General features: G+C 51.1%; 1 protein-coding gene across 1 annotated transcript in view; it reads right to left on the reverse strand.

Moving 5' to 3' along the window:
* The window catches only part of KIF19 (kinesin family member 19), a 77,994-nt gene that overhangs the window by 16,765 nt on the left and 43,203 nt on the right, over positions 1-18,026 (reverse strand). The window contains exons 3-14 of the mRNA XM_078860723.1: positions 17,036-17,146; positions 11,084-11,171; positions 10,054-10,190; positions 9,612-9,737; positions 7,715-7,909; positions 6,856-7,005; positions 5,223-5,345; positions 3,899-4,061; positions 3,132-3,279; positions 1,753-2,023; positions 906-1,176; positions 182-303 (exon numbers count right to left, since the gene is read on the reverse strand). Of these exons, the coding sequence (XP_078716849.1) occupies positions 182-303; positions 906-1,176; positions 1,753-2,023; positions 3,132-3,279; positions 3,899-4,061; positions 5,223-5,345; positions 6,856-7,005; positions 7,715-7,909; positions 9,612-9,737; positions 10,054-10,190; positions 11,084-11,171; positions 17,036-17,146 (1,905 nt within the window). The remainder of the gene's footprint in view (positions 1-181; positions 304-905; positions 1,177-1,752; positions 2,024-3,131; positions 3,280-3,898; positions 4,062-5,222; positions 5,346-6,855; positions 7,006-7,714; positions 7,910-9,611; positions 9,738-10,053; positions 10,191-11,083; positions 11,172-17,035; positions 17,147-18,026) is intronic.

Consider the following 18,026-nt stretch of genomic DNA (forward strand, 5'->3'; position numbering starts at 1 on the left):
GATGCCCAGTAGAGGTTTTGTCCTCACCATAATCACCGTTGAAGGGAGACAAAACACAAACTAAAATTTTTCACAATTTCTGCCCAATAGCCATGTGTAACACGCTGTGTGCAACACACGTTCTGAGCCGTGTGGTAGCGTTGGGACAGCCAGAGAGGCTGCGCTCTTGGGTGCCGCTCACCCGCAGGGCGGTGGTGGTGATGGAGTGCAGCGCCACTATCTTGTCCAGGTTCCCCTCCTCCAGCTCGCGCAGGTACGCCTGGTACAGTTCCTCCACGTCTCTCGGCACCACCACATGGTGGTCTGCAGTGGGAGTCACACACCCACTCACGTACCCATTCACTCACTCTCCCACTCACACACTCACCTGCTCACTCGCTCACACACTCAGCCACTCGATCACACACCCACTCACGTACCACTCACTCACTGACGTGCCCATGCACTCATTCACCAACTCACACACTCACCTGCTCACTCGCTCACACACTCAGCCACTCGATCACACACCCACTCACGTACCACTCACTCACTGACGTGCCCATGCACTCATTCACCAACTCACACACTCACCTGCTCACTCGCTTACACACTCAGCCACTCGATCACACACCCACTCACGTACCACTCACTCACTGACGTGCCCATTCACTCACTCACCCACTCACACACTCACCTGCTCATTCGCTCAACCACTCAGCCACTCGATCACACACCCACTCACGTACCCATTCACTCATGTATGTATGATGCCAGCATAATGCGGCAGAGGTGGTGGCTGCGGTGGTGACGGTAGTGGCTGCAGCGGTGGTGGTAGTGGTGGTGGCGGCGGTGGCTGCGGCGAAGGTGGTGGTGTTCGTGGTGGCGAGGGTGGCTGTGCTGGTGGCGGCGGCGGCGGCACCCACCGTGGATGAGGTCGCGCTGGTGCCGGATGACCTGGTCGCACAGCCCCGCGTGCTGCTGGTAGCGGCGCAGCACGAGGTCGCGCTGCCGCAGCAGCGTGTCACGCAGGAGCGCGCGCGACTCCAGCTCCGCGTTGTCGGCCTCCAGCTCGTGCACCTTGCATAGCAGCGCCAGCACCTGCCGCTGCTCGCCACCGCCAAGCGCCGCCGGCAGCGATTCCTCCAGCCGCACGGCGCGCGCCTTCGCGGCCGCGAGCTTCTTCTCCAGCTCGGCCTGCCCCGGCGGGAAGGCAGCGAGCGGCACCGGCGTCATCGTCGCTATCAATGGGTACTCTCTTTGAATGCAGTATTGTCATTGTTGCTGCCACCTGCGGGCGTAGGAATCTCACACAATGTCCCCACGGGTGGTTGGCACCGGCCTGCACACTCGGCAGCTGTAGCACTGTTAGCACCCGCTGAGTGACACCAGCAGAAGTTCACTCGTGTCTGCTCATCGACAGTAGCTTCATGCCGAAGAACGGCAGGAAAGTTGCTCCCTAACACACCAGCTCCTTGCCACTGTTACAAGCACCTGCTCTTCAACAACAGCGTGACGGAGAAAAGATCCCCCGTGTAGCCTTTAACAGACCGTTAGGACAAGTGCTGTTAGCGAGTAGCACCTACGAAGGCCGGCACCCAAACACGAGGGAGTGGGTGGCGAGCACCACGCCCGACCGCCTTTGTCTCCCCAGTGGCGATGTTTACACATCCTCACCTGGTACTCATTTGAGGCTCACATACACGCACACACACACACAAACGCGTGGGGCGATCTCTGCGTGGTCCACCAACTCCCTGCCCACCCGCGCACCTTCAGCTTCGACGTGTTCTTCTGCTCGGCGAGCATCGACGAGAGCTCGGACCTTGCGCCCGACACCTCGGGGGGCTCGGGCGAGTCCGGGGGGTCGGAGTAGCCCCCCTCCTCGTCATCTCCATCGTTGTTGTCGTCATCGTCGTCGTCGTCGGTCCGCCCGCCACCGCTGCGCTGCTGCTCACCGTCGTCGGAGTCGCGGCCGCCCTTGGACTCGCGGCGCCGCTCGGCACGCCACTTACGCACGCGGTGCTGCCGCTCGCGCTCCCAGCTGGCGGGGGGGGGTGGGGGTGGCGTGGGGGGGCCGTGGGGGGAGGACGGTGGGGGGGCAGGGCAGGCAGACGAGGGTGGTGGGGGGGGAGGTGGGGGCAGCATGGGGACAAGAATGAGATGACAGCGGTGATAATGGAAAGTCGAGGAGGTGGTTTAGAGGGCAGGGCGTGGAAATAAATAAAAAACAAAAGGGTGCAGAGAAGATAGCGGAGAGCAGAGAGAGTGTGTGGAGAGAGGGAGAAGTGGCGATAAGAGTAGAGGCGAGGGGTGAATAAGTAGGGAGGATGGCCGAAATGGATGCAGAGGAAAGGTGGCAGAGAAGATAGGAGTGGCAGTGAGAATAGGGAGCATGGAGAGGGAAGGTGATAAGAGCGTAGAATATGGGTGGCAAATAGAGTGGAGAGACAAGGCATTGGACAGAAGAGAGCAGTTACATGATAGGGCATCGTAGCAGACGCGTAGGGGTGGCAACTTTTCTGCACTCAAGAACACGGTTTTATCAGAATCAGAATCTTTATTTATCCTGCAGAAATCCAATGGGCTTAATCTTGGGCAGCGAAAACCCCAAGTCAGCTCACTGGTCTGGACGCATACATCCCGCAACTCCGATTAGCATGGTTGGCTACGTACGGTGCAAAAAGAAGTTCAACGTACATTAATTATAAGCTCCCCATGGCCACTGGATGTTCTGAAAACGACGACGCTTTTTTATTTTTAGTGAATGCAAAACCCCTAAGCCAAGCGCTGGCTTCCGGTCCTGTTGTGTTGAAGGCGAGTCGGCCTCCGCTGAGTTTGTGAATTGCGCAGACTTCTAGGATGTGGTGCACGGTTTGCGCCACCCCACGGGCACATAAGGGGCTTGCTCTTATGCCCCATCGGTGGCGCTGTCCCATACCTGTCAACCCCTTATCAGTGCCCTACCTAACTACAGACCAATTCAGACGTTACTCGTCACCCCGTACCCTTATAAATCTCAACGTTCATCCGAAAAAGTCCCATCACAAGTGAGAAAAACAAACAAATATACATTTTTTTTTAACTCAATTTCCCCGTACAAGAATACGGATAAACCATGTGGGTTGGCAGGTATGCTGTCCGCCACTCACTCGGAGATGGTGAGCAGGTGCCTGGACATGTCCATGTGCATGGCGAGGCTGGAGTTCTCGAGCTCCATGAGGCTGCGGCGGATTTCCATCTGCTCGCGGAACACGGCCAGCAGCTGCTCGCGAAGACGTGACACTTGGCTCACCTCCTCTGTAAAACACAACGGATCCCCTGTGTAACCTGAACAGACTGCTTGGGGCAAGTGCTGGTAAGCGAGCACTTGTGAAGGCCAGCACTGGCACACGAGAGAGTGCGACGCGCCATATTTGTCTCCCCAGCGGTGATGTTGACACACGGCACCAGGTACTGAGTCGACCTAGGGGAGGCCCAGGACAAGTTTAGATATTCGTCGATGTTTATTGGTTACGAGTGCGAATTGAACTCGGGTCGCCGGATTTGTAGTGCAGTGTGCTAATCACTGTTCTGCCCCCCCCAAACACAGCCAATGGCAGCCATCACCCAGAGAGCCAAACAGACTTGGGGCAAGCGCTGTGAGCAAGCACGTACTTAAGCTGGCGAAATGCAAAGCGCAGTCATAAAAAGCTCATCGTTCGAATGCCCCTATCTCAAAATCTCTAATTAGTCTATTAGGTACATTATTTCACATTTACACGCGTGCGATAGAGTCGAGACACGCGCCTTGTCCATCGTACAACGTTTGTTAATCACGTGACGGATGCTTGAGGCTCCCAATTGGCTGGCACCGCCACAGGGTCAGAGGTGGGGAGGTGACGGCGGGGGGAGGGGGGGTGTCGAGGGGAGACCTCACCCTGCACGTGGCGGATCGTTGGCCGCCCATCCTTGCGCGGCTGGTCCAGCACCGACTGCTGCTCGATCTTGGCCTTGAGCCGCTGGATCTCGCGCCGCAGGTCGGCGATGATGCTCGTGTACTGCGCAATGTGGTACGACACGTTCATCAGGTTCCTCCGCACCTGGGGAATCGATTGGTCGGGGTGGAAGGGGGTGGGGGGCGAAGATGCGATGCGGAATGTATGTTGAACTTCTTTCGCACCGTACGTAGTCAACCGAATGTGGGATTTTCAACACGAGTTCAATGCTGTCAATGCAAATGAGTGCTGTCTTGGAGCTGAGCGGGAAGATACTTTGTCATCATCAGCAGCAGCCACCATTCTCTATCCACTGTTGGATAGTGGCCACTCGGCGCCATTTACTTGTATGTATGTTGAACTTCTTTCGCACTGTCACTAGGCAATCGTGCTAATCGGAGGTACGGAGAAAAGGACAACAAACTAAACCCAAAATTAAATTGCAAACAAATACGTTTTCAATCTTGATGTAAAAGTGCATAGCTCCCAGTGGCTTACTAATATCGGAATGAAGAGCATTCCAGACAGCCGCAGAAGCACATCTGAAAGCGCATGATGCGGTGTACGTTTTTGATCGATGGTCAGCCAAAAGCTTCCTCTGTGAGGATGACCAGAGTTCGCGTGATCGTTCATGCTCCTTGACGTACACGAAGAAACGAGGCAGAACGTTTTTGGTTGGCACGACGTCTAACGTTTCGCCCCACGTGTGAAGCTCCCGGCATGCACGCGAAGCGGACCGTTGGACAACATGGCCAACAACCCCAAAAAACACGCGTCGGAGAGAGCTCCACAGCAAAGGCAAAGATTCACCGTATGGCCCTTTAACAGACTTTCGGGGCAAGTGCTGTTAGCGAGCACCGATAAGCTGCACAGCTCAACCACAAAAACCTCCGCAATAATCAAGCCGAAGGGCCACATTCCCACCTTGACGAATGTTTACTTCCCATCGGGCGGTTGCATAGGAAAAAGTGGCGACGTCTCCATCAGAGACCATGGGGCAGAGCGCGCGGGCGACACGCCCCGCCAAGCGGGGAGGTCGGGCGTGAGTCGTTTCCCCGCTCAAACCAGCAATGGGCGGTGCTCATCTTTCCATCGGTGGCCCAGAACCACGGGCGGAAATTCCACACTCACGTGGCAGATGCTTAAGCACATGCGCGGAACAACTCGCTTCGACGGCCCCGGAGGAGTGCGGGGCTAAGTTTATCCCAGAAAATTAGGGCTTGAGGGTGGGAGGGCTGAGATGCCGCTGGGGGTGGAGGAGCTCACCCTGTTTTTGATGTTCTTGGCACGGTCGGCGTAGGTGAGCGTGTTGCGCGACTCCTCGAAGGAGATGCTCGCCGGGCTGATGTGGGCGATCATCACCGTGCGGCTGTTCCCGCCCAGGGAGTCCTGTACACAACCGCGGCGTGGGCCGTTAGCACCGCTGGTGTTGTTATGCACCGGTTGGATTTGGATTGCGTACAAACCCCACGGTGCACGTTTTTGTTTTTGCTGCTTGCAGAGCATTATGGGTAAAAGTGCATATACTGTATATAAAAAAGGAACTCTGAACTACGAAAAGGCTTTACACCTTCCGGCAAGAGTGCAGGTGTGTTAAGATGTTCAAACACTAAATAGACACCCTTCACATGGCATTAATACTGGCAAAAAAATGTCCATAGATTTAAGCGGTAACTGTTCCCTGTCTCCAAATATAGATAACAAATTTGTTTAAGTCCATCGGCCTCAATTGCTGTCCAGAGCGATGTTATCCGGCAGCATTTGTGGAACAAGAATGCGTCTGCTCATGAGACTCAGAAGGCCAAAAACCAGTGCTGACTTTGCGTGCTTAAACAAATACAGGACAATTTGGCCTAGATAGCCAATAAGGCTGACGAAATAAAATAAGTATATATGAGTCAGATGCAGAGACACAGAGCCTTCTTGCCGTAATGAAGCACAGTACATGGAATAAACCTCAAATCAGAACACTACAATCAGTGCACGCCCCATGCTTCACAGAACATCCCTTCAAGATTTCACCGCAGAATTGCTCGTGAAGTCATGGTCAATAGATATCTTTATCCATGCAGCCAAATAAAATAATTAACAAGAATAATGCAAACCATGTGAATTAGCTATGAAGACAAATCGACCATTTACCTGTGTAGAATTGGGGTGAAGAAATAGACTGTGTCATACGTTTTTTTCCCCATTACATATGTATCGTAACAAGAACGCAAGCCCGTCATATCATGCTGCATTGCTTACTCGAACCAGGTGACGTTTATCCCTACCTTCTTAAGTTAAGATAAGGTAGGGATAAAGGATAAGTATAGGGTACTGTGTCATCCTTTTTTAATGTTTCATAAAGAACGCGGTTTACTTGCCGACGCGTTCCCGGTCGCGTGGCCACCCAGTCACTGACCCGCGAGCGGCGAGGGGCAACTAACAACTGAAGCAGCGCTCCTGCACAGAGGTTAATCAGCAACCCGGATTACCAAGCGTTGCCTACAACTCAGATGTTGCTCTTCTGAAGTCTCAACTCTCACAGTTCCCAAGGGCATGGCGATGGGAGCAATTTCCTCCTTCATCGACCCTCAAACAAATGGTACTTTGTTGACATTTACCTGAAAAAATACATTGATTTATGTTCTTGTTATTAATTTCGGGCCCTATTTAAACACGGTTGAAATTCTAGAACCACCAAACCCTCCTTTTGGGAAGGTCTTATATCTTGCCTTTGCATGGTCTGACAGGAGCCAGGGTCTGTGTGGACCTACCTTGATGCCCCCATCGAGGTCTATAACTTGAGAGCCCGCATTGAGGCCTGCCTTGAAGTCTACCCTCAGGCCCACCTTGAGGCCCACCTTGAGGGCCTACCTTGAGGGCCTACTTTGAGGTATACTATGAGGTGTACCTTGAGGAGGCGTGTGAGCTTGCTGTCCCGGTAGTTGACGTACTGCGCTCGCCCGCCGCGCTCGCTCAGCGCGTTGATGCAGTTCCCCAGGGCGAGCAGGGAGCGGTTGATGTGCGCGCCCTCCTTCATGCGCTTGCCCCTGTTCTGTGTCTGCTCCCATCCGGCGTCAACAACAACAGCCGCTTGACGTGCCATTTGCCACTGCATCGTGACAATGGTGACGGTGATTGTGGTTAGAATAATAATGACGACGACGATTGTGATAATGATTAGTATGGTAATCATGAACATGATTATTTATGGTAACTCATCATTATCGTGGTGGTGATGATCGTGTGGATTAAGCAAAGTTGCTCAAAATAAGCCTGTAGGCCTATCGTTCAAAATAGAGTGAATGATTGGATGAGTGGCCGGGTGGCTGGATTGTTGGGTGGGCACCTGAGAAGGTACCGAGCTGGCTGAGCAGTTTGCTAGGTGGCTGGGAAGGTGGATTGCTGGTTGGGTGGCTTACAAAAGGTAGTTGTATGGCTGGCTGCAGTCTGGGTGAGGTGGTTGGCTCGTTGGATGGCTGATTGTACGGGTAGCTGGGTGGCTGTCTGGCCAGATGAGTGGGTGGCTGTGGGATGAGTGACTGGATAACTGACTGCATATGTGTGGCTAGCTGGGTGGATGGATGACTAGCTGGGTGACTGAGCAAGTGGGTGGCTGAGTGTAAAAGTGTCTTGAGTGGCTGGCTGGACTGGGTGAGTGGCTGGCTGGAAGTCTGGATCGGTGATTGACCGGGCGAGTGGTTGGCTGGGTGACTGCTTTATTGGCGACCTGCTGGCCGGCCGGCCGGCCGGTGTGATCTGACGCACACCTGGGCTGCTCGCTCCGAGCCGGCGAGGTCGATGAGGAAGAGTCGCCCCGTGCGCACCTCCTGGCTGATGTCGCGCACGCGGCTGCTCTGGCGCACGGTCACCTGCAGCACGGCGTGCGAGCGCGACGACGCCTTGTTCGCTGCCGTGGGCTCCTGCGTGCGCTGCCGGTTCCCCTTCACCAGCAGCTGCATGATCTGCGCGGGCGCCGGTCGGGGAGAACGATAGCGTCTGCTCGCTTGCAGGATCGTCTAATGCAGTGAGTGGTTCTCCATCGGGCGGGGTACGTAGACCTCTGGGGGCTACGCGGCAATGTCCCAGGGGGTACTTGAGGTGATTTATAAATGTGTGAAATTATATGATACCTGAGAGTCATTGGTGAATAATCATGTATGAATTTGGCAATATAAAATAACTACGATGACATTTAATCCATAAGGTAACCTAGAATGATATTACAGACATTTCTGAACCCATTGATCATGAACAATGTGGTTTCCAAGAGTAACCAGTTAACGCGCACAAATGACGTCATTAATGCCGAGCATCCGTCGATTTGTTTTTACTCGCTAGTTAGGATACCTAAAAACATGGATAATTATAATTGGTTAAAATATTGATGTTCGTTATACATACATTGATGTTGGGTCAGGCAAGGGGGTATTTGGTTGAAACTAAATTCAATTAGAGGGGGGGGGGGGTACAGTAGCCAAAAAAGGTTGAGAAACACTGGTCATTTTTCTAACAATGACGATGAGATTGTCCTGGTTAAACTGCATTCGGAGAGGATGTCACCTCACACACACTGCTGAGGAAGGCAAGGGGAAACGCAACGCTACCGCCCTGGTCATGGCTCAGTGGAAGCCACTGGAGCTATGCACATTTTAAATCTAGATTGAAAACTCATTTCTTTAGAACTGATTTTTTGTGCTTAGTTTGCTTTCCTTCCCATCCGCACTTCAAATTAGCACGGTTTGACACGTACGGTGCGAAAAACGTTCAACATATATACATACCAGTAAATGGCACCGAATGGCCTCTATTCAAAAGTGAATACAGAATGACGGCTGCTGATAATGATGATGACAAAGTGTCTTCCCCCTCAGCCATAGGACAAAACTCATTTTAATTGACAGCATTGAACTCGTGTTGGAAATCCCACATTCGGTTGGCTACGTATGATGCAACAAAAGCTCAACACACATACAAGAACCCTGGTATTGTGTGCAGTGTGGTGCGGTGAAGGGAGAAAGTGCGATTGGATGGGATGGATGGAGCCTGAGCCATGGACCTGCCCTTGGGGAGAGAACTTGAGAGAGAGAAAGACAGACTTTGATACTGGAGATTTCGCAGGTCATACTTAAATGTGGCAAAGATCAATGTGACTTAATATCTGTATTGATTTTGACGATGTAACAGACACTGGATATAAGCACACCTTTACATAAGCACAAATGTCATAAAAGGAAGACACGCTTACATTATCACAGTGGGAGGCAAATATCAACTTCTAATACAAGCACAGCTGGGCTTGCTTCCTTGAAGTGGACTTATATCCAACCTCTCCTGTCCTCCTCCAATGTGGACTTCGGAACCAACCCTTCAGACTTTGCTGAAACTGGCTAAGTTAAATTTATAGACTGATAGCATTTTATATCTCGGTGAGAACCATGTTAAATAGCTATTCAAACTGGTATAGTATTCCGATTGCTGCCAGAGTATATTTAACATCCACTTTGAGCTAGATGGAATTTTCGGTTAATTCCCCACTTGATTATTGGACAATTGCTCCAGTCATGGTGATCGTGAAAATTATTGATAAATTATAACAATGATGACAGCAACGATGTCATCAGATGATGATATCAATGACGATGGCGGTGACGATGATTCGCGCACCTCCTTGGCATTGCTGGTGGACACCTCAGTGATGCCCGCGATCTGGATGCCTCCCTTGTGGTCCTCTCGTAGGTCCAGGAAGCCCGTGGAAGGGTTGAGCAGATCGCGGATCATCTCATTATAGATCTATACACGCACACAAAGAGCCCTCAAGGTCAGAGTCTTCTTTCGTGACCAGGCAATCTCATCAACTGCCTGGGGTGAGATGTATAAGAGCGAAACGCACAGGTTGACTGCAATGCTGCATCGTCTACCTATTTATTGTACCGATTATAATTATACCAAGGATCAATGGCCGTGTGTGCCAGCGTCGCCGTCCAAAATTTGGCAAATTTTAAACATTCCCTGCAAATTACTCCATCGCTCAATCCGCAGAGCGCAGAGCAATCCTCGCCCTCCCCTGCGCTGTGATGGTGGCGCAAACGCCGAGAATGCGACCCACCTCCAGGTATGACATGGTGACCCCGTACTTCATGTCGTCGCTCGTCGCCTCGATGGCGCGGAAGAGGTCGCTCAGCGTGCGCATGTAGATGCCGGGGTCGCGGTCCGTGCCCAGCATCGTGTAGGTCTTGCCAGCCCCTGGCAGGGGGTTAGGTGGTGGTGGGGTGGGGGCAGGAGAGAGACGCAGCATTCACAAGGCAGCCTCTCGTCGCAGGTGGTGGTGGTGGTGGTGTTGGTGGAGCAGAGTGGTCGAGGGGGGGTCTGTTTGCGTGGGGTCTGTGTGTGGGAGTGGTGGTGCGGCGGTCAGCGCGCTGCTGCGCTACGAACCCGGCGGGTCCGAGCTCGATTCCCGCTCACGGCCACCAACACCAGTGACCATATCTGAACCGGTCCTCCCTTAGGTCGACTCAGCCGCAAACGAGTACCTGGTGCAATGTGTAAACATGGCCACTAGGGAGACAAAAGCGGCCGGGCGTGGTGTTGGCTACCCACCTCCTCATGCTCGCTAACTGCACTTGCCCCAACAGGCTTGGTGTGTTATACCAACTATGTGTGTGTGTAATACGTCTTTAAACATGTATAACATGCTTGTGGGTATGTAGGGACCACGATGTTGTATATGTCCTTGTATTTGTTTATCTGTATGCCTGTCTCTGAGTCTATATACTCTCTGTGTCTGTCTTACGCAGTATCTCTGCCTGTCTCTGAGTCTCTGTCTGTATCTGTCAGTGTCTCTATGTACGTCTCTTAGTATCTTCATTTTTTATTTATATCTCTCTCTCTGTCTATCTCTCTCTCTGTCTATCTCTCTCCGTGTATTTCTCTGTGTCCGTCTGTCTATCTATCATCTATCTTTGAGTTGAGTATGAGTTGTGTTTATAACTGCAGGGGGGGTCTCCCTGTGACACCCGTGTCTCCGTGTTCGTCCCCCTCTCTCTGTGCATCTCCAGGGCCTCTGTTCACTTAGCGGGAAGACTTCCACGCGTCCGTGTGTACATTTACGCGTGAGTCTGCGTGTCCGTGCGTCGTACCTGTGGGTCCGTAAGCAAACACTGTGGCGTTGTAGCCGGAGATCACGCCCTCAATGAGCTCCTTTGTTGTCGCCAAGTACACTTCATCCTGGCGAAACACAAACGAAACATTGCAGCCTGAAAACTAATGACTGTGGAGCTATCTAACGACCGTTTTGTTTTATTTGACCAGGCCCACTGAGCTGTCGAGCTCTTTTTCAGAAGCCACCCAGCCACAAATGATAGCTCAACGAAGCGGCTTATTGCGTGGAAATGTATCGCAGCCAAATACTCTAAACGGATGTTGATTCTAAATGTGGAGGAAAAAAAACGGAGAAAGATCCACGTGACCAAGGGGAGGACATGCAAACTTCAAATATGCAGCAGGCGTCCGGGTCAGGATCTAACCCACGACTTCTTGTATACCAGGCGAGGTAGTTAACATGTCGCCACTGCAGCACCCCAACCACTTCAATTATCCACAACCACTTCAACGAGCAATGTAGTGAAGCACTTTGGGTAATCTATATTATTTGCTATTCCGCATAGCCACATAAAAAAAAATCAGTCCATCGGCGACCAACGTTCCAGACGCAAGTCAATCGGTAACATCCCTATAAGCACACACATTCTCAGGAGTGGCCTCGCTTCTCTGGCTCTCGCCTGAAGAGTCGGGCTTGCCAAACAAACACTGCCAGTTTACCAGGTGGTCTACCAGATGGCCCGACTGGCAAACACATGGCACTCCCATATATTGTATAAGGCAAGCATTCAGGGGACAAGCACGACCTAAACGTACACGTAATTATTTACATCTTTCTTCGTACAAATATGCTTTTCAAAAGCGGATGTGTTTAAGGCCCCCACCATAGGAGCATGGAATTTCCATCGCTGGTTCAGAGCTACCAATGAAAGGGACCACCACCATCCCGCCGCTCAGTTGAGGAGGGAGACGATTTGACCTGAATCTCGTGGGTTGTTTTAAAATAACAACAGCAAAAGAAAAACACACAAAACCTTGCGAAACCTCCCCAAAAGAAAACTACGGGAGAATAATAAGAATAATAAATCGCAGTGAAGATTGCGGAACTATTTTGTTTAAGAGCCCCACGCGGCATTGAGAGTGAAGCCCATGAAGAGCCGCACGCCAGCGCGGTCGCGGTTGTTTGCAGAGTGGCGGCGACCGCTGTGTGCACGGCCGGGAGCTATGATCACAGCGGAAAGAATAACAGGACCGGCGGCACACAAAGCCACCGGAGGAGCAACCTCCCCCGCAACTTTTCCCGCGGTCGGACACGTTCGTAACAGGGATCGCAGCACCGCAGGCCGAATAGGGACGTTTGCTTGCAGGCAGAGTGCCCGCAAGAGAATTTGTCTTTTTTTTATTTGTCTTTTTTACCGATTGAGGCCGACTTGAACTAACATGTAGCTCTGTTTCCGAAGCGACCGGGCAATCACAAATGATAGCTCAACGAAGGGGCTTGTCGCGTGGAAATTTCGAGCAGCCAAATGCTCGAGGCGCACGTTGTTGATCTTAAATGTGGAGGGGGAAAAAAACGGAGGACCCGGAGAAAAATTCACTCGACCACGGGGAGAGACATACAAACTCGAAATATACAGCAGCAGGCGTCAGGGTTCGGGATTGAACCCACGAGCTCCTGTACGCCAGGCGAGGCAGATGACATCTCATTTGTTATGTTGTAGTACTTATATGATGGCTATATTAATGAAGTGTAGTATAAACACACTGCGTCATTGCATCTACTAAACCTGCCATATTGGGAAGCAAAATCTGCACCAATCCCCTCGAACCCCCCCCCCGCCCACACCTTCAAAATCCCACACTGACCGGATTGGTGAAGTATGGTCAAACAACCCGCAATGACCAACATGCCATGTAGAGGTGGTCATCCAGCAGTAGACTGACAATGGGTTATACATGTATATGACGTGTATTTAAAAGTATGATGCGTACATAAATATACATTGTCATGCTTGTGTATATACAGGGTGCTTCAAAAAAATGTTAATACTTCGATAATATTTTTCTCAGAAGCAACAATAGCACAAGAAATGGGCCTTCACGTGGAGAAGATTCCAGGCATATGTTGACAATGATGGCGAACAAGTGGAGACTCTTTAACTTTTTGAAGCTATTAATATACATTTACATCATGGGGCCTCCTTTGCCAGTAACAAAATATGCGAATAGGTTTTCCCCTTTTTTCTGGCAACAAAACAGGTGTTAAGATGTTTAAACACCAAACTGAAACCTTTTACAAGGAATCATGTCTGCATTAACCACAATGCTTGTGGTCAGAATGCAAAGAAAAAAACATACTCTGATAATATATGCATTGTCCTTGAAACTGATTGGGCCACACCAGAGGACGCCAAAATGTAGACATTGATTTTTGAAACTCGCACGCACCATGAGTGAGGACCCATTAACCCCGTTCACAAATTCCAGTTGCAAGTCGACCACCAAAATGAAACACGCTCATGTATTATAAAGTAAATCGGTAACATAAGGTTTGAAAGAAAACTCAACATCGGAACACATCATAATAATCATAGCACGTGACTATAAATTCCTTTTGCCAGCGCTCCAATTCCGAGTCTATTTTAAGACGTCTCAAATGAAACTTTAATGGGAGGAAAGGTTAAAGTAAGGGATAGCGTGCCAGAGAGACGTTGCATGGGTCCCAAACTCTGAAGGCGACGCGAGCCGGACCGCCCGCCCTTGCTTCCACAGTGCAGACCCCCGTGACGGGGGTCCTCGGTTGCCGAGTAACTTGACATTGCCGGCAGGGCCCCTCCTTTGTTGCGAGAGGGCCTATCTGGACGCACCTGTGCCGTTAAACCACCAGCCCTGCCGGGCTTCGCTCGGCGTCGGCCGCCAAAACCGACTTTTAATTTACCACACTAATATTGTGCGCTCATTTTAAGAGCGCTTTATATTAATCGTGCGATGCAGCTGGAATGGTGAGCCACAGTGAGCTTGCAATGCAGAGGTCGCCGGTTCGATTCAATCTCCCGGTGAGGAAATTGAAACAAAGGCCAAGTTTTCTAAATCTCCCCCCTCCCACCCGCCTCTGCCCACACAGCAGCATAAATGGGTACACCATGGGCAGGGATGTACGTTGAACTTCTTTCGCACCGTACGTAGCCAATCGTACTCATCGGAGGTGCGTGTGTGGTGGGGTAAAATGTGGGGTCAACTGCCTCTTCCACTCCCCCCCGTGTACTGAGCCAGCCTTCAAAGGCGTATTTTCATTAAGTTTGTTGTTTTTAATCGGTAATTGTGGAATGCTTTGATGTCGTCTGCAGGTCGAGTCTCCTTAGCTCAGTGGGCTTCACTGTAAGAAATAAACTTCTGATTTTGAGGTGCTCGCTTACAACACTTGGCCCAAAAGTCTGCTCAAGCTATACCGGCGGGGGGGGGGTGATGGAGGATCTTAGTCTCGTCTCTGGTGAAGTGGCTACTACACTACGCTTCGCACTCAATGACCCGAATTTGATTCCCAGCGACGACTCACAATACTGGCAAGTGATATCCGCACTGGTGCCCCCCCCCCCACCGCCTCTAAGTCCACTCAGCTTTAATGGGAACCTGGTGTAGTGTGTAAACATCAGCACGAGGAAGACAAAGGTGGTGCCAGGCATTCTGATAGCCACTACACCCTGTTGTGATTGGTGCCGGCCTTCGGGGATGCTCTCTCTAGCCGCCCTTGGCTCCAGAGTCAGTATATCGCTGCGTGTGTGTATATTTGTGTGCGTGTGCGTGCGTGCGTGTGCGTGCGTGCGCGTGCGTGCGTGTGCGTGCGTGTGCGTGTGTGTGCGTGCGTGCGTGCGCGTGCGTGCGCGTGCGTGCGTGTGCGTGTGTGTGCGTGTGTGTGCGCGCACGTTTGTACAGAACATCCAGAGTTTCAGCTCACTTAATCTTCACCAAAGCAAAGCATCAGCAGCCTGACAAACCCCCAAAGATTTCACGCGGACACGCGCGCGAGTTTAACGCTCCACATCAGATGCCCTTCACCGAGTCACAATCGATTCCACAAGGTGGAAAGAACGCTGCGTGTTTGACCAGACCGTTACAATGCTGCTCCTCCAACCTTTGCCCAAACCTAGTTTGTAAAACATCCGCTATTGTAGCTGTGTCTTTGCCGTGCTTGTGTAACAACATTGCAGAGGCGTGCAGTAAACCATCGCTGGGGGGGGGGGGGGCTGTGTTTGCCTCCCTGAGCCTCCCTAGACATTGGCAGTGAACTGTCCAACGCACGAGCAAGTCGGATGTGCAGCACGGCCTTTTGTGTGCGAGCACGCGTTCCACAATCTGGATCGCAATTGCTCCGTGTGACTTTCTCTCCTTCTCATTCTTCTCCGTCCCCCGTCTGTAAACGTCGCTGCGATTGAGCGCGCTACGCTGTGCTCAGCCTGCACGGCGCGCGTGCAGTCACAGCGGGAATCGCGGTCATGGTTACGCGGGGCGAATATCAACATCAACACGGGCGATCACGGCGTTGGGCACGAAGGCTCGCACCAGCGACATCGGAGCGGTGCATCAGCAACTTTCCGTGGTTTTTTTATTCTCCCTCGGCATTTAGAATCGACGTGCGTTTAGAGTATTTTGCTGCTGTGATTTTCCACGTGATAAGCCACTTCGCTGAGCTATCGCTTGTGGCCAGCTCGCTTCTGACAAAGAACGCTAGAGCTCGGTAGGCATTACCTGGTAAAATAACAAAAAAAATGTGTTGAATAGTTTTCAACTGTTCGGTTAAAATTATTCATTTTATGATCACTGCAAAGTTGTCAACAAGGAAACACGTTGACTCTTCGACCAACTGGCATGAGTAGAATTATCGAGGAATTGTGGGTGGAGCGGCAGTGTTTGTGTTTGAGTATAAACATTAGCAGTGTTTGAAATGCTAAACATGCATTAGTGGTGCAGTGGTTGACACACTGCATAGTGAATCCGGTGACCTAAGTTTGATTCCTGGCTAAACATCACGAGTGAGTCATCTCTGAACGAGTCCTCTTTAACCACTTACAATGCCCAGCATGGGCAAGTAGGATATAAAAAAAAACCATGACTGACCAAGCATGGGGAAGATGGTATCCATCGACGATCTGTAGATTATTATAACGGAATTAAATGCATAACAACAAAACGGAATAAAAGGCACGAGGTAGGTGAGACAAACACCCCCTAACAGACTCGCCTGCGGTGAATGAGCCACGTGAGCCATAGTTCCTGACGTTACCAGAAGCAGCAGATAAAAAAATAAAAGTTTTCTATTGTTGTTCTGTTCCTTTTAAAATCCGCCAACCGTGCGTTCGTTCGGCCGCACGTTCTTCTCGTGCAGCCTCGCGTGAAGCTACCACGCTGGACCTTCTTCGCGAAACAATGCGGGGGGGGGAACGAACATAATCGTGGGACGGGGTGAGCGTGGACAAGTGAGGGCACAGCGTCACGCGGCCCCAGGCACGCGTGGCCACGCACACAGACGCCGCGCGCGCCCAAAGACAAAGGTGCCTCCCGTATGGCCTTCGGCAGATTGTTTGGGGAAAGTGCTGTTGGCGAGCAACTGTGAAGGCCGGAGCGGCACACGAGGGGGTGGTGGGGTCAGCACCACGGCCCGCCAGACTGCGTTTGTCTCGCCAGTGCTGATGTTTTACATACCGTAATAGGTATTCATTTGAGGCTGAGTCGATCTAGGGGAGGACTGATGCAGATATTCGTCATGGTTGGCTACGTAGGGTGCGAAGGAAGTTCAACATAGAATAAAAATAATATCTCACAAAACTGGAAGAGGGGAGAGCTACATGTAAAGACACTGGTCTCGAGTGGTTTAATATTGTTATTATTTTTGTGAAACTGACAATCAACAAGAGGATGGAGCCGAGGAAAACAGGACAGGTGGCAACCCTCGTGAGAAACCAACAGGGTGAGAGTGGATCGAGAGGCCTCACCTGCGTGGCCGTACAATCGAACGCGACGTCAAACATGTAGGTCTTCTCGCGAGACCGGTTTGCCCGGAGGATGTCGTCAGGGTCTTCCATGGGATCCATGAGCACCACCATCTGCCGAGCACCACCACAGACCGCACGTGATGTCATCTTCAGCAACGTCGCAGAACCTCAGTGCCATCATCATCGTCGTCGTCGTCGTCGTCCCCAACGGCATCACCAACATCAGCAACGCAGCCATCAACGTTACCATCGTCAGCATTCAAAATATGCTTTACCAAAATTGTCTTTGGTGCAGTGGCGTAGTGAACTAAATTAGGTGGCGCCCCAATAAATGATTTGTCTCGAACGGTCTGTCGCACCGAGACTATAATGTGTCACGGCTCCTCTTGCCTAATCACAGCGTTACGCTCACGGTCTCGAACATTTAACGATGTAGGGGGCACTCTGTTTTAAATACGTTTTTATTATTTTACATTGTTAAAAACGTATCTCGTGGTGGTTGTCAAGGGGGCGCCAACTCATAGCTTTGGCTACTGGGGGGGGGGTAAAGGACGCCCTACCCATGCTAGTCACGCTATTGCTTCAGTATCATCAACATTATCGTCTCACTTGCAATGAATCGCCGTTATTTTACAATCAACACGTGTGCACGATACGCAAACATGAACAACATAGATGCACAACGTAGGCTAAAATACATGTTTGCTGTTGCTGAAATCAATTAACATGTTTAGAAAAAAACAATATATATCTTGAAAGTTTATTTTCTATATGTGTGCATTGTGCAGGGAAGCAGTGGCTTGGACATTTACACGACTGCCAATACAATCTTGACTTCAAGCTTTCGTGACTGCAGGAATTCATATTATATGGGTCTTTCGGTAAAGTCACGTAGATAGGTTCAAAGAAAATAACAAAGAACTACGACGGTTCGATCGCAACACAAAACGGTCGTCATCAGGTGAAGAAGAAAGAGGGGTTAGCCTCTAAA

Source organism: Lampetra fluviatilis, chromosome 1 (genome assembly GCF_964198595.1).
Source record: "Lampetra fluviatilis chromosome 1, kcLamFluv1.1, whole genome shotgun sequence".
NCBI lineage: Eukaryota > Metazoa > Chordata > Hyperoartia > Petromyzontiformes > Petromyzontidae > Lampetra > Lampetra fluviatilis.